This window comes from Lampris incognitus, chromosome 4 (assembly GCF_029633865.1).
Source record: "Lampris incognitus isolate fLamInc1 chromosome 4, fLamInc1.hap2, whole genome shotgun sequence".
Classification (NCBI taxonomy): Eukaryota; Metazoa; Chordata; class Actinopteri; order Lampriformes; family Lampridae; genus Lampris; species Lampris incognitus.
Genome location: NC_079214.1, coordinates 50,454,435 through 50,471,588, shown reverse-complemented (window position 1 = coordinate 50,471,588; position 17,154 = coordinate 50,454,435). Strand labels below are relative to the sequence as shown.

The 17,154-nt window shown below is 42.8% G+C and overlaps 1 protein-coding gene across 1 annotated transcript; it reads right to left on the bottom strand.

The window, feature by feature from the left end:
* Window positions 1–689: 689 nt before the first annotated feature.
* Window positions 690–15,720, bottom strand: LOC130111851 (calcium and integrin-binding family member 2-like). The gene is made up of 6 exons (XM_056279148.1): window positions 15,670–15,720; window positions 15,082–15,116; window positions 8,663–8,774; window positions 3,485–3,632; window positions 2,801–2,996; window positions 690–731 (listed from the first exon to the last, which is right to left on the bottom strand). The coding sequence occupies exons 1-6, from the start codon at window positions 15,718–15,720 to the stop codon at window positions 710–712; spliced, it is 564 nt and encodes a 187-aa protein (XP_056135123.1). The 3' UTR covers window positions 690–709.
* Between the last annotated feature and the right edge of the window lie 1,434 nt (window positions 15,721–17,154).

The window sequence follows — 17,154 nt, the reverse complement described above, 5'->3', positions numbered from 1 at the left end:
ATAGCTCTTGACTGTTTTGCCCTTAGTACTAAAACTGTGCTTTTTTTAAAAACATAGTATATGGATCTGGTCCTTCTCCTGTAAAGCACTTCTGACAGATAAGCCATCTTCATTTTCTCTTTGTCATGTTCTTTCAGTGTCAATCTGATGTTTTAGTCCCCCGTCAGAGGAACGGAAAATCTGCTCGGACATTTCGGTGCCACCAGATAAGTTGCAAAACACGGTGTCGACACGGCACAGCCTTGCTTTCTCCCTCCCTCCTGCTGATGGACGGAACATTTCACTGTCTGTCTCTAAATAATTAGAACAAATTATTGAGGAAAAAGATCAAGCGGAAACAACGTTCTCTTTCAAAATGTCTTGTTTGTCACTTTTTGCAGGACTTCGATTGGCAAGAATTGTCTGCGCTTCTGTGAAAAAAAAGACCTTGTTTGTACAGACAAAACCGTATCCAAAGCACAAAGCCGCTGGAGGCAACTCCCGTTGGAGCTCGGCTGTTGAAACCACTTGGGGAAAGCTCTCCGCTGGAGTGGGAAAAGACAGGCACTGTGTTGAGCAGAGATTCAGGATATTTAGGGCTCTGTCTGATTCTCGCCATTCTGAATTCAGAGAGCACAAGCCAAATGACCTGGGAGATGGACACCGGTCAAACCAGGAAAGTGACAGATGATGTCCTTGACCAACGTTACGTCAGCATCAGGGAGGATTCTCAGATTCTCACATGGAAGGTGCTGGAGGCAGACAACATGGAAGAAAATAAATTACATATTATGCTAGTATTTAAAAGACTCATTGGTTCAAAATGTATTAACTGACAATATCTTGTATCATAGCAAACTAAGAGGAGTAGGAGAGTGTAGGATAAAAGTAAGAGCAGTGGTGTAGTAAGAGGATAAATACATCCCAAAGCAGTTTACCCACCTCTTTATTTGGATACTACAGTTTGCCCAGAAGCTGACTTAAATCTTTCTTTCATAAATTAATAGCATAGATCAAAATAAATAATATCAAACTTATGTAAATTATAAAGAATGGATTTCCCCCCCCTTCTTCTCCCTAATTATACCCTTCCAATTATCCCACTCTTCCCAGCTGTCCCAGTTGCTGCTCCACCCCCTCTGCCGATCCAGGGAGGACTGCAGACTACCACATGCCTCCTCCCACACATGTGGAGTCGTCGGCTGCTTCTTTTCACCTGACAGTGAGGAGTTTCACCAGGGGGACGTAGCGCGTGGAAGGATCACGCCCCCCCCCTCCCCTCCCCTCCCCTCCCCTCCACTCCACTCCACTCCACTCCACTCCAAACACGCCCCCCGACCGAACAGAGGAGGCGCTCGTGCAGCGACCAGGACATATACCCACATCTAGCTTCCCACCTGCAGACACGGCCAATTGTGTCTGTAGGGGCGCCCGACCAAGCCGGAGGTAACACGGGGATTTGAACTGGCGATCCCCATGTTGGTAGGTAACGGAATAGACCACTACGCTACCTGGATGCCCCAGAATAGTTTATTTCAATGTGGAAAATACATAAATTAATTATTTTTTGAAAACATTGCCCATATTGATAGTTGGTTGTCTTATGATAACCGATGACTGAAGATCATAATTTACCTACTTTTTCATTCACCGCTGCATCGTTGAGTAAGAGCAACAGGTTTGAGAGTGAAAGATAGTCATGATGATGTAGGAATGTCTTGTTTGATGAAGTTACCCCCCCCTCCTTTAACTACCTCTGAGCAATGTGTTTCTTCCCCCAAGTTAACCCTCCTTGCTCTTTGAGAATTACTCCATGGTTGCACTGAAGTTTCTTGGTAAGAATGGGGAACCATATGAATGTGAAGCAGCACACCACTGAAAAGGGGTATGTATGCTCGCTTTGCATTCCCTGCATGAATGAAGACTATAGCCAACACTAAATTCATTAACGTTTACCAGCCAGTGGATCCCTTCACCGTAATTTGATTTTAGGTGTGAACAATGAGAGCTAAAGGTGAAAGGAAGAGAGTAGGGTGGAGGGGGGACTAGGGTTATGTCTACATTCTGTTGTTCTGCATAGTGATGTGGCCCACAGAGAGAGATAAAACCCACCGAACCAACAGTGCTTGCTTGATCAAAGTCTTTTTATTGCAAGACAATCCATCACTGTATTGTAAATGGTTTTTATTCCAGTGCACAAACCATGCAAAAATGTGCCGGTAAAAAAAAAGAAGCCCCTTCATTTCTGAGGGGTTAATTTAGTCAGCCAGTGATTTTAGCCATAAATCTGTCTATCACGCCAGGCCAGTTGCAGATTGGCTGGAATGTGACAATTCAGCCTTATTAAATGTTGATAGGGTTGCCTTGGCAACCAAGTCAGATAAACTGTAATATCTGTCTGGACTAGATAGTGTTAACATAGCTGTCTCTGAGCTCGGATAGACTAGTGTGCAAGGGTAAGCATTTTGCTCAAGGGCACCTTTACAATGGTTGTTGAGGGTGGGGAGAGAATTAATCACTCTCCTTTCTCCACCCTGATTACTCCTGTCCGGGATTTCATTTTGTGACTTTGTGGACACAAGCTTGAGAAAATGTAAGCTTGTTTCGCTATTTCTCTTCTCTAACTGTAAGCCATAGCGCGATGATAGTCTAAATTAAAGATTGCTAATAGATTAATGTTGGGGTTAAATTAGGGGGTAAGGTCATAAAAAGCCCAATGTTAATCCGAAGGAATAAAGTGATTCATTAAATGACTGAAAACACTAAGTACACTAAACACTAAGTAATTGCAATAGTTCTGATTATAGTAGAAGTAGTTTACCTCAGGAAGTCTGGCGCTTTGGAGATCATGTTCTCAAAGTCAGAAAAGGAGAGCTTGTTGTCTCCATCCAGGTCTGCCTCTTCGATCACCTTGTCACACACCAGGGTGACCTCCTCCGGGGTTAACTCCCCTTTGGTCAGTTTGTTCAGGGTCTTCTGCAGGTCCTCCTTACATATGAAGTTATCCTTGTTAAAGTCTAAACAAGCACAAGCAGACAGAAACATCAGCCACACCAGGTGAACATAGCGTGAGAGGCTTCTGAATTTGTTTGACCACATTGTTTTTCCCCAATCCCCAACTCCAACTCAGCATTATTTGAACTACTGGGATGGTCTTCTTTCTTCGATTTAAGATATTAAACTACTTCCTTTCCCCGATGGTCCAGGCCATAAACGCAAATTTTGTTTCACAAGCAAATTAAAAAAAAGAGGTTTAAATGATTTCATTTATGAAAAGTGCAGGGGGAAAAAAGAAGAAGATTATTAGGGGCAGTAAGAATGTGGCCAAAGTTCGAGTTCAGCCTGCTTGATAACAAGCATCCACTCTACTGAGGTGTCCTTGAGCATGTCACTGAACTGAAGACTGCTGACCAATGGGTCCTCCCTGTAAGTGGGGTCAGAGAGAGGGAAAATATGTCTTTGACAGAGAGGTTATCATGCCACATGTCAAATATTTGTGAATTACCATATATCTTGAAGGCATATAGCGTCTTGAGCTCTCTCGGGGATGTTTCGCAGAGTGTAGAAAACATGTCCACAAAGTCATTGAAACTCAGGCTCCCTTGGCTGTCCTCCGAAAATGTCTCCACTATTCTGTCTCTGAACGGATTTTCCTGAAAGAGGTAAAGTAAAGCATGGAAATAAGTTTACTTTTGCTTCACAAGTAAATACAGCAACATCCTGCAATGCCATCAGCTGTGAACTGGGAGATAGGGCCCAACTTAACCCAGACAAGAATGGTACACAAACCTTATAATGCGTGAAAAACCAGTAAGGGAAATAATTGCCCTTTAAATGTAAATAGCCCATGGCTCTAAAATGAGATGTTCTAGTGGTCTGTAGTTAGCTATAAAATAGATGGATAGTTATCTTGCTGTGTACTGGGCAAATCAACACACACAAAAACACACACACACAAACTCCCTCCTGGATGAGCCAGACTCCATTCCTTTCCTCAAGCCTTTACTCAGAAATACAGTGTCTTTAGATTCCATGTCTGACAAGGAATTGGTTTAAATCCCCTTACACAAGCTATCACTGGCTATTAAAGCAGCAGTAGACAACTTTTTGTTTGCTTTAATTTATCAGCATGATGTAAATTTTGATTGCACAGTGTAATGACTATAGAATAATGACACCATCAGCTTTTAGATTGGCTCCCTATAAGCATCACTTTCACTATGCAATTCTGGCTGCCACTGGATGCGATCTTGCAGGAAAATTAAAGCTTGATTTATATCACAAAGGAAGTGCGTCAACCACTCCGCAACCAAAATAGGAGGAGAATAGTGCTTCCCCCCCAGCAGCTATTGGTAGCTATTGCCGGTAGGGGAAATGGCGGACGGCGGAACTACCAAAGTGAAGAAGAAGAAGAAGAATGAAGACACTTTATTCTGTCATTTTACAGCTGTTCAGTTATAATGATTATTTTCTCTTCATTTAACCCATCTTATTGTATAGGAGCAGTGGGCAGCTGCAGTGCCCAGGGACCAATTCCCGTTTTTCTTTCCATTGCCTTGCTCAGGGGCACAGACAGGAGTATTAACCCTAACATGCATGTCTGTTTGATGGTGGGAGGAAACCGGAGCACCCGGAGGAAATCCACAGAGACACGAGGAGAACATGCAAACTCCACACAGAAAGGACCTGGGACAGCCTGGGGTTCGAACCCAGGACCTTCTTGCTGTGAGGCAACAGTGCTAACCACTGGGCCACCATGCCCAACAGTCAATTTAGACTATCATTACGTGACTGTGGAAACTACCCAGCAAGAGAAAAAGAACACCGTTGATGGAGGAGGCAAAGCAGACGAAGAGGGAGAGTGACAGAAACAGAGATAAAACAAGAGTGAACCTCGGATAGGTATTCACTCGATGGAGTGAGCGCCGGTGCTGTATCAAACTTTTCCCCCATCAAGATCTTTTTCTTTATAGCCAGACAAAAGTGTTCATATAGAAACAGGTAAGCTATCAGTTACGATTAGGTTAAGGTAAGCATTAGGTTAAGCTTAGGGTTAGGTTAAGGTTAGGATTAGGTTGAGGTTAGGTTAAGGTTAATCAAGCATCCCACTGTTGTATTGAACTCTGGCTTGGGGGAAACAGATCTTGACAGGGAAACAGAGTTCGATCCAACACCCGGGGCTTGAAATGGTTCCAAACCGACATTCAGTTGTCATTCTTTCTACTGGATCAGTAAGTAACACAGCCTGCCTACTTATTAATACTACCGGATGTTTTACGCTGCCTTTATCATAGCACTGAGATCAGGGTTTCTAGTTCAAATTGGGATTCTTATGATTGCTTCTTGCTTTGGACAGTAGCCAGGCTGCTGATAAACGGAAAGCAATCTGATTGTATTTGCGACAGCAGCACGAACAATAATACCACTTGGAAACGTTAGGGGGGAAAAGCTGAAAAGTAGTCTACTGCTGCTTTTAGAAATCATAAATCAGAAACGTTATTTGTCACTTCATTTCATGCACGGACATGAAATGAAACAAAACATCATTTCCCACAGCCCACAGCAGTGCAAAACAAAGACAAAAACACATATCCAAAAACTACAAGAACACATATATCCAAACTAACACATATATCTAAACTAAAAAAAAAAAAATCACTGTCCAGGAGAATGAATGCCAGCCAGGATGACTGTCAGAATTGCCAGTCTGCATGGGCTAGCAGTTAGCCTGCCCCACTTCTGCGCCCTATCAGACTGCCCTCGGTGTTTCCTCTTCGGGCGCAGCTCCGGTCAAGGCAGTGGTCCTTGGGCCCACGGGATGCAGCACACCAAGCTCCCTCAGCTGATCCAATGCTAGCTCTCCCAGCCAGACACCTTCGACACACTTCCCCGCACTCCACATGACGACACTAAAAACACAGTCAAGGCTAGGTGAGGCCACTGCCAGACCGCTCTCGATGTTATCGAAACTGCCGGTTTGCTGGGGCTAGCAGTTAGCTTAGCCTGCCCCGCTTCCGCGTCCTGTCAGACCACCCTCAGTGTTACCTCTTCGGGCACAGTGCCAGGCAGGGCCATGGTCATTGGGCCCACGGGATGCAGCAGACCAGGCTCTCCCAGCCAATCCAGTGCCAGCTTTCCCAGCCATCAAATGGAGACAAATTTAGATGCAGACATGGACAAAGACACTGCATGGACGGTACTGGGTGAAGCCGCCGTAAACGTGAATTTGCACCGCCATCTTTGCACTGCCATCTTCCCACACCGGAAGCGGAACACACTCATACACACACACACACACACACACACACACACACACACACACACACACACACACACACACACACACACACACACACACACACACACACACACACACACACACACACACACACACACACACACACACACACACACAGAGTTTAGTTGATTAACGCAGACATCTGTGAAGCTGAAAAATTGATTAACAATGTAGTGGCCTTTGGTGCAATTTGGACTCTGCTTGTGCGTCACTTGGGGTAATTTACAAATTTATAAGTACACAACACACTTCCACCTCACATCCATTATATCCCCGAGCACAAATGGGAAGCAGGATAGCAGGAGGGAAACATACAGGTTTGTCACCAGAAGGCCATTCAAATCCAGGCTGGCATTGGAAAGGAAATTGAAAATGTCATTTCCTCATTTAAAAGCCACTCTTGACATGATCTTGAGCTAAGAATTTAGCGCACACCTGCTCCAATAGAGTTTCTCATCGGTCAACTGTAGGGAACTGTGGTAGTACAGGGTGGCTGTCAGGTGTGCATGTGCAATTGTATTATTATAAAACTAAAAAATATACACATAAAAACAAATGTATACATAAAAACATAGCTAAAAAAGCATGCATTAAACTGCCCTGAGTAAAACAAAAACTTAAAAGAATGGTCAAGCCTTGTTTCCAAAACATTACATTATTTTAAATACCACAAACTAGTGTTTCCTCTTTTCTGAAATGTTTAATACAGTACAGGGTGGTGTGTGAGGTTTTGTTGTGGCAGTGTACTTCTGGTATGTTCTGTTATTTGCTAGTGCATCCATCCACCAATGTCACCAGGACAAATTCATGTACACAGTACACAGTGAATACAATGACACTGATGTGTGTGTGTGTGTGTGTGTGTGTGTGTGTGTGTGTGTGTGTGTGTGTGTGTGTGTGTGTGTGTGTGTGTGTGTGTGTGTGTGTGTGTGTGTGTGTGTGTGTGTGTGTGTGTGTGTGTGTGTGTGTGTTGCTACATTAATGAACAGAGCAGACCTGGAGGTCAATGTTAGCAGGCTGTAATGTCCAGTCTCCTGACACCGTCTCTACAATCAGCCCAGCATACCCTCACCTTTACAAACCCATTTGGTGGATACTTTTACATCAGGGATACACAAGGATGGTAACATGTGTAAAGTATATTTGTGTTATGGATACTGTCACCATTTTGGAAGCTTATTTTCACAAGTTTTGTGACAATTTTCAAAAAAAATGTTCTAGCCCCTTTGGTGACCATAGTTTTAAAAAGCAACTAACAATAACTTCACCTGCTTTTTAGACCATCAAGAAAAATGTTGATGCGTGGACTCTAAAAACGTTTGTTGACAAATGTATGCTCATTTTCTGTTACTAGCTTATCTGCTACCTTGTCAGAGGATCCCCAATTTCTAAGTCTTTCTAGTAGCTTCAGGCTGCTTCAAGTTATGAGGTACATGTTTCGACAACATGTTGGCTTGCTTTGCTTTGCCATCGAAGGAGAGACTGATAGCACTGCAAAAATCTGTGAGATGGAGACAATAGTTTTTTTTATAGCTAGAACCAGATGTATCTTTGTCATAAGCAAGGAAAAGCAAACAAAAACAAAACTTTGAAGAATACTTTTGTTGAAACGTCGAGTTTGTGTGTTCTCCCATTGAGATTTTAACTTGAACAAGAGGAAATAAGAGGTAGGACATCCGGGTGGCATGGCAGTCTATTCCGTTGCCTACCAACACGGGGACCGCTGGTTCGAATCCCTGTGTTACCTCAGGCTTGGTCAGGCGTCCCTACAGACAAAAATGGCCATGTCTGTGGGTGGGAAGCCGGATGTGGATATGTGTCCTGGTTGCTGCACTAGCGCCTCCTCTGGATGGTCAGGGCGCCTGTTCAGGGGGGAGGGGGAACTGGAGGGAATAGCATGATCCTCTCATGCACTACGTCCCCCTGGCGAAACTCCTCACTGTCAGATGAAAAGAAGCGGCTGGCGACTTCCCATGTATCAGGGGAGGCATGTGGTAGTCTACAGCCCTCCCCGGGTTGGCAGACGAGGTGGAGCAGCGACCAGGACGGCTCGGAAGAGTGGAATGATTGGCCAAGTACAATTGGGGAGAAAAAGGGGGAAAATGCATGAAAAAAAGATTTAAAAAAGAGGAAGGGGACAGGTAAGAAATTATTTTAAGAGAAGCATTCATTGCAGAGAGAATGATGATGTTTGCAGGATGGGGGGGGGGTTCTTGGTGACGTCATAGGGTTTTGGGGCTTTTGTAGTACAGGTCTTTGTTTTTTTAATGAGTATTCGTTGACAACAAGTTGATGTGCTTGTACAAAATTGTATTTGAAATATTAAAAAAGAAAGTGCTACAAATTCTTGAATCTTGACCTGACCATCGGTGTACAATACAGTACCTTTAGTTCTGGCATGGTGACGATTAGCGTCAAGGGGAGTTTGATGTCCGGGTTGTTGGTGTAATCAAGGGGCACTAAATGCGGGGCCAGCTCGCGGTATCGCCCATGTAACCTGCAACACACACCAGACAATCTATTAGAGAAGGCATGTACACTGTAAATGACATTCGACTATTGTATGAAAATAATAATTTGTCTGTATCTGAGACAGGAGGGCAGATGCGTTCAATAGATGTGTCGTTTATCAGCACATCCTTTTGTCTCGCTGGGGAACTTTTCCATACAATACGCGTGAATAATAACACAATGGCATGTAATGTGCTGTTAATAGTTTGTGCCTAGTTTGAAAAGTACCACTAACTTGTTTAAGTATTGATAATGACTCATCTTTTTGTGGAGAAGTCAATCATTTTAGCAGATGAAAAAGGAGGAGGAAAACGACAGCATGAAGAACAAGAAGACATTTATTAGGCAATCTGTACCACGAGGTAAGTAAAGCTCATCTCCCTGCAGATCCTTCTGAATCATACTGACACATATTTGTGTCGGCGTTGTAAATCATAATAACATCCAGTCTAATTCAACTGCTCACATCTTGAATTAGGACTGTACAGTGTATCAAAATATAATACCTGTCCTGTTGGTGCAAATTGTACCAGGAACCTTTAAAATGTCCAATTCTTACAATCGGAAACTTTGGTTCTTGAAGTTTATGAGAAGCCGTACTGACTGCACCATTTGAGAAATGCAAACAATATCACAGTCAGGATTTTTTTAAATAATTAAGTTAAAAGCGTACATTTGACCAGCCGAATCGGTACAAACTACAATTACTAGAGGTTGGACATACTTGGTGCAGAGCAAATTGTAATAGATTGTTATGCAAGATGTTTTGTAAGACTCCATAGACCAAAAAAAAAATCAAAGTACACATTTAAAACCTAAGAATGGTCATATATTTCAGTTTCAGGAAGGGAAGGAAATACAGACTCTGTGTGAGACAAAGAAACACCAAAGGCCTCCAAAATGGCACAAAAAAAAAAAACACAGATCAAGGACAGAAGAGAGACAGTGTGACATTAAAACACCCACACTGGTGAGGATATAACAAAACAAACCAAATGTACTATGAATGACAAATAAGGGGAATAAACCCATCCATCCATCCATTATCCGAACCGCTTATCCTGCTCTCGGGGTCGTTCAACTGAAATTAAACCAAATCTGGGGAATAAATGTAAACTATTAGGATGAACAGATGAACAATGGGCAATGGCTTATAAGGTATATAAATGGCTGCAAAAGGCCTCGCTCCACCCCCACCCTTTTACAGAGCATTTAGTGTGGTTTTATCTAATATTCTCATTACCTGGGTCACCCAGACATTTCATTCTGGTGGAGATCTAGCCATCTGGAGCTGATGTCACGTTTTGTCTGAGCCCCAAACATACTGTATGATGAGCCTTATTGTATTGCATCTCCTGGCTGCTCTTCAGATTTCATGCCACAATGAAACATCGACTGGGTGACAACCAAGCACATGCAAATGCAAGCTGGGCAACACAAACCAGGTGACACAACTCAACATGGAGGAACAAGGTACAAAAACAACAGCGCCGAGAAAGCTCAAGTAAGAGGAATTAGATAAGTTAAACAAGAGTTCAATGCAAAATGTTTGCAAGCAGGTGCAGTGCCCACGTTAGGGGTCCCTTTCCCTGTGTAGGCAGGCAAGTGACTTGGGTCCCATCCCACTGGGACTTCCTATGCTGAAAACACCCGTAGCACTGCTGGCTAAAAGCATCTGCCCACGGACGAACATGGAATAAAATTGTGAATCCTGTCTGCACATTGCACAAAGGTTGCTGACCTGGAGCCAGGACAGGTGTAGGAGGAACCCACACCTGAATCTTAAATTTGCACACACAAAGCGACCGGTGACGTCCAAGGTGAGAACTTTTTCAAAGCTGTCTCCTCTGGCTCTGCGCTGGTAGAGCAGTTGGCACCCCATACTGTATAAACTAGCAAGCCAAGCAAGCAAACATTACGGCTGCCTTTGGCAGATGGGCTTCTAGATATTAAATCTGTGAAATGATAAATCTCCATGGAAGCTACAGGAACAAAACAGTCAAAGCACATACATCACATTGTAGCACTCTACAAGGAGTCTGATGGCTTGATGCAACTTACTATATCACAAACAAATTTGAATGTGGATGGTATTTGGTAACTCGGTTAGCACTGGATAAAACAAATGTGTGGATTATTTTCACCATTCTCTACTACTACTTTTGGCTGCTCTCGTTAGGGGTCACCACAGTGGATCATCCGTTTCCATCTCTTCCTGTCCTCTGCATCTTCCTCTATCACACCAGCCACCTGCATGTCCTCCCTCACCACATCCATAAACCTCCTCTTTGGCCTTCCTCTTTTCCTCTCCCCTGGCAGCTCCATATTCAGCATCCTTCTCCCAATATACCCAGCATCTCTCCTCCGCACATGTCCAAGCCATCTCAATCTTGCCTCTCTTGCTTTGTCTCCACACCGTCCAACCAGTCAGATGGCAAATGCTATCTGGATTAATTTTATATTTGGAATAAGGTGTTTATCATGAATCATCTTTATAGCCTAATAACTCTTATCCCTATGTGCACAGATATACAGAATTTTGTATGTGTTATTATGGAAACAGGAACACACATCAGCCATGAAAACCCAACAGTCAACAAATCTGGTGTTTTAATTCCTCAGTAACCTTATATGTACTATCATATTCCAGTTCGCTTATTCAAGCTTCTCATAATGACGATATGATTTTAACCTTTTATTCTACCATCTAGTTAAATATATATTATTGTATTTGTTTTAATGTAGTTTTATTTGTATGGTGTGTGCTGTTTTTCTACTGTATTCTAACTTCTTTGTATAGCATCTGGTTTTTTTTTGGGTATGTCTGCACAGGGACTACAGTTGAACATTAGCTATGCTGGTAAAACTGGCACATTTACAAAAATCCATGTAAATGGACTGCATTTATATAATGCTGTTCTACTCCACAGAGAACTCAAAGCAATTTGCAGTTAATGCATCACATTCACCCAACACATTCACACATGCCGACGGTAGAGGCTGCCATGCCAAGCACCAACTTGCTAGTTGGGAGCAGTTAGGGGTTCAGTGTCGCGCTCATAGACACTTTGACACAAGGTGAGGAGAAGCCACTCCTTATTTTCCCAATGCAGTTAAACCAAAACTGCAGGAACTCTGCCTCTGATTGGTTAAGGTTAGTGTTAACTCTGCCTCTTATTGGTCAAGGTTAGGATTAACTCTGCCTCTTATTAGTCAAGGTTAGGGTTAACTCTGCCTCTTATTGGTTAAGGTTAGGGTTAACTCTGCATCTTATTGGTCAAGGTTAGGGTTAACTCTGCCTCTTATTGGTCAAGCTTAGGGTTAACTCTGCCTCTTATTGGTCAAGGTTAGGGTTAACTCTGCCTCTTATTGGTTAAGGTTAGGGTTAACTCTGCATCTTATCGGTCAAGGTTAGGGTTAACTCTGCCTCTTATTGGTCAAGGTTAGGGTTAACTCTGGCTTGTATTGGTCAAGGTTAGGGTTAACGCTGCCTCTTATTGGTTAAGGTTAGGGTTAACTCTGCCTCTTATTGGTTAAGGTTAGGGTTAACTCTACCTCTTATTGGTTAAAGTCAGGGTTAAGGCGGGGTTAGAGCATAACTGTATTGGGAAAAAGAAAAACATGGAGAAGCCGGGATTGAACCAGCAACCCAAATGGCTGCTCTACCTCCTAAGCCACTGCAGCGCTGTCCCTGGAAAATTAAACTGTCCCTGAAAAATTAAAATATCTTAGAAAAAAAAAAAAAAAAAAAATCTGGCTGATGTGGATGAGATATGGTATTTACATTGAATACATCAACCATCCTTCAACAGGAATATTCCAATTCAAGCCCCTGTTATAGCTTCCCCCCCTCTACAGTGTAACAGGGGTGCTGTCCTATGGCTGATTCTAGATTCTAGACCCTGACCTATCATCCCTCATAACATGAACTTAAACTATCAATGTGCATGCAAATGAAAGTGTTTACTAAAGACAAACCACTGCCCAGCTGCTGCAGTGAAAGTTTGACTCAATAACCCGTGACACCACCTTTTGAACCCTGTGACGTCAGCGACATCTCGGAAATGGCTCCTTATAAAACACCCATTGGTTCACAAACAAAATCGTCCTAGTTGTCCTGGCAGACAAGATTGGCTGTGCCCAGATGGACAGCCAGCACCAGCAGAGCTCCTCTAATGACTGTGTGCTATGGGCCTTCCTCTGAGTCATTCAGATGGCAGATTTACTGGAACACTCTGGCCGTGTACTATGGCCAATTGTGTGTGTGTGTGTGTGTGTGTGTGTGTGTGTGTGTGTGTGTGTGTGTGTGTGTGTGTGTGTGTGTGTGTGTGTGTGTGTGTGTGCGCGCACGTGTCAGTACATGTGTGTGTCATAGCGGTAGGGGGCAACCTCTTGTATTTCATCACAATAAGAGTTGTCACCTGAGGGGATGTGCCCAGGTAGGATGAGTGATACCAAGAGACATAAAGTTTTTAATCTCTTAACACACAAGCAAAGAGAAATAACACAACAAGCTGCAAAACTTGAGAAAAAAGCAGCTTAACATTCAAATAAAAGCTATGTGGAATGGTTTGCTTACATATGAGCTCTGCTCTGTCTTACAAACTGTGTACAATCCTGAAGCCGATTTCTCTCCGAAATCCAAAAACTACAGCAATTGTTTACTTTATATTCCCTTAGAGAGGGCCAGTCTTGGGTTTGTGGGTAAACTCATGAGCAAGGCACTAATGCTTCCAGGGTCAGTTGTTAATTTCTGCATATAGCTCATTGGTTAGATAATATTTTTTGCACGACTGGTGTCAAAGGTTCCAGTCGTGTTATTTCAAGTGTGGATTTAAACATTACATAAAACCGAGGACTGTTACTGAAAAGAAGCCAAGTGCTCTGGATATGGGATCAGTGTTATCATCTCAATTGATGAGCTAATCAATACACAAGCATAAATTCCTGCTGACCACAATGGAGGAGGATACACCGGACTGACAGAGAGAATGAGACTATTACCTTTCCCAGCAGTAAGCTGGAAAACCAGGAGTCATTATCAAGCCAAGGTGTGTTGGCATCATACATAAATCTTTCTCAGTCACACCAATATGGCAAGGACAACACTGCCATTTGGAGAGCACAATTAAAATAACTCTGACCTACTGTGTGTTTCAACAAAACAAATGGCTGATTGAAAAAATTACCCAGCGAATGTACAGGTTTTTAATTGTGGCTAGAACGATCTCCTCCCATAAGTCTGTCTCGAGGTGTCCTGGCAGCACTACAGCGATTTAATTGCTTTCAAATACTGAGGCCAGCGGAAAACAAGTGGTAGATGGAGATTCACACTCTGGATGGATGCCAAGCTAAAGGGGGCGGGGGCCAACACTGGGGAGAGAAGATAAGTTTTAGGGACCGTATTAAGTACTGATCAGAGAGCAGTGAGAGATGGGGGAAAGAGTGACCAGTAGATTTTCGATATGTGGATGGGCCGACATACTGCCAATGAAAACAACACCTTAGATTCAGGAGCCTCCATTTACTATGTCAGTGAGACCTTCTCCATGTCCATTTGTACATGCACGCATATACGCAAACACATTATCTTTTCTAGCCTCGGAGTTTGTGATGTTCTTGTTCTGCCTCTTTGTTACTGTTCCTTATTTTACCTGTTGTGAATTTTTGTTGGTGTTGTTTATTAACCACATTGTGATTACCCTTTTAAAAAAGTTTCATTAACAGATCTGAGCAGCATCTTTTGTGGCCCACAATATGTTTGAATAGAGATGAATCACCGATGGAACCAGACAAGGTGAGGTGGTCTATTTCAAGCGTCCCTAAACTACCACAGGGATGGGATTTAGGACGGCAGCGCAAGTGCCAGAGTATTGAAGCAATCGCATGGATGAAGCTGAAAATCAGCTGAGCATCCTTTTCTGAAATGCACAGCTTTCCTAACATACCATTTTAACTACTCCTGCTGAGTCTTGCTGCACCCCAAAAAGCTATAAACCATTCTAAAAGGCCTCATTTTGAATCAGTGTGGATATTTTTGACGACTTGACCAACAACTATGACCGATGAGTTCCCTTCATACTGATTCAGTGAAGCTGAACAAGTCATCCACCGTGTGTTTGTACCAGTTGACAGTTCCTTTCCCTGTTGTAGCCTTATTGTGAAATTAAGCCATCTCTGTATCTTTGCTGCATCCTAGCCCGAAGGGGATGTCTTATGTACACCAGTAAAAGGTGGATGATTTGCAGCTAACCAAGTCGGCTTGATGGTGGATTACATGCCAGGTGACTTACTGTAGGATCTCTTTTCGGGTGAAGAAAGTGCAGTCCTGTGAACACAGAAAGGAAACACCGCCCAGTTAGACTGGAAAAACACAACAGGATCCAGGAGCTCAAGGAGAACTAAGAATGCAGGCAAGCTTAGTCATGGGGGCATTATATTAGTTAGCCAATACACAGGAGAGGATCTGCTTTCATGTCATCAATCAGTGCATGACAGGAGCATCATACAGGGGATGCAGAGCCTCTCCTCCAGTTCAGCACAGCGAGGAGGGACACAGGCTTGTGTTGCTTCACACCAGGGCTCAAAATACTCTAATCTGTTCTGTGCTATTCTATTCTCATCTTCTACTGTTGGTCAGGCAAAGGGGAACACAAGTACTGCAGTTTTAATGGAGTAAAACTATTTATAAAATCAGTTTCAGCCTATAAATGGTTAGAAAGGCAATGTTTCAACAACCTTCTTCCAAATGACCAACATCCTCGATTCAGTGCCAAAACATCTGCCCAGTTATAAATCAATTATATTCCAATTTGGGGGGGGGGGAAACAGCTAAATGCATAACATAGTTTAAAGCTTAAAAAAAAGAGGCAGATTTTCACCTGGTACGCCTCGAACTGTTCATCCGTAAACGTGGTTTGCTTGTTGCCCATCCTCGTTGAGTAATTTTCCCATCACACAGACGTGTTACATCGGAAGTTCCCGGTGTATTCCTCTGCTCCATTCATCTACAACATCTTCACTTCCCCGATAACCGAGAGACAGGAAACCAACATTCACCTCTTAGATTTTCTTTCCCTGCTGTTTCCGATTAGAGACGGGAGTGTGAACCAGTTGATGAAAGCCAGATATTGTTTTTTTTTTGCAATTATTATTATTGTTTTAGCACAAAAAGAGCCCTTTTACATATGCTCGGGGAGGCGTTTCAGGTGGTCCTCACTCCTTGTTGAATGTTGGAAGCATCAGCGGATTGTTGCAGGACGTTGCGGACGAGATAGTGCGGATGCAATTTACACTCTGCCGCTAGATGGCGACGTGGGGGAACAACTCAGTCGCGCTTGGTATCGTTTTAGAAAAAATGCCCAGCCGGCATTTTTTTTTTTTTGCACGGACATTTTGCTTGTTCATAAAATGAACTTATGTTTGGATTTTTCAACAGAAAAAATATTGTAAAAACCACAGAGTAGGTTAGCAGAGTCACTTTCTTATTCGGCTATTTTCTACTCCTCTGTTCCATCAACTTTATCTAGTATTTTACTATGCATCTGCCACTGAGTAATTTCTCTCTACCCCCATCCTTAGAGAAGATAATTTTGGAATAACATTATCTTGGCAGGATATCTTTAAGTGCAGACTCGTACAGGTCAATAGTATCTCTTACAAGGTTGCAATGGGTAGTCCTAACGCTTTCTGGTGGTTTGCAGGAGTCACTTGATGATCAGTAGGCTAATCAATGCGTATAGGCCTACTGTAAAGTTGCGCTCGCGTTGAGGTTGTTTAAATTAAAGGCTAATGTCTCCGTTTAAGATTTAAACTGCATTTACTCACTCTAAAGGCTCTACTATCAGTTAACACCGGATTACATAACCTGATATAGACTGAAATCAATGAAATTTTGAATACCATCTACAAAAAAAAACGCACATCGAAGGAGTTGGCACGTCCTATATAATCTCGTCCAATACAATCTCGGGGTTTGTGGGTCAGCACTACATACCTGTCAGATTTTCTTCCTCTTTCATGTATTTACTACAAGCAGAATGCATGCAACAATGACATGGTCAAGCGAATCGGTGACAGCAGATAGGACGTCCCATTGATATAAGCATATAAAAATGCACACAACTTTAATGTTCTCATTCTTTGAATACAAAATGGGGACAGTCCAAAAATAAATGAGAAGCATACACGGTTCACAAAAAGAACAACTAACATCGATATCCTTTTTTTGCATGTTTTGTAGAAACGCTTCAGACGGATAACCTCGGTGTGTGACGTTAAAAGGACATTTCTTTCACGTTGTTAGCAATGAAATACTTTAAATGTGGAGCCCTGACTTTTTTTCTTTTCTTTTTTACCCCTCCAAG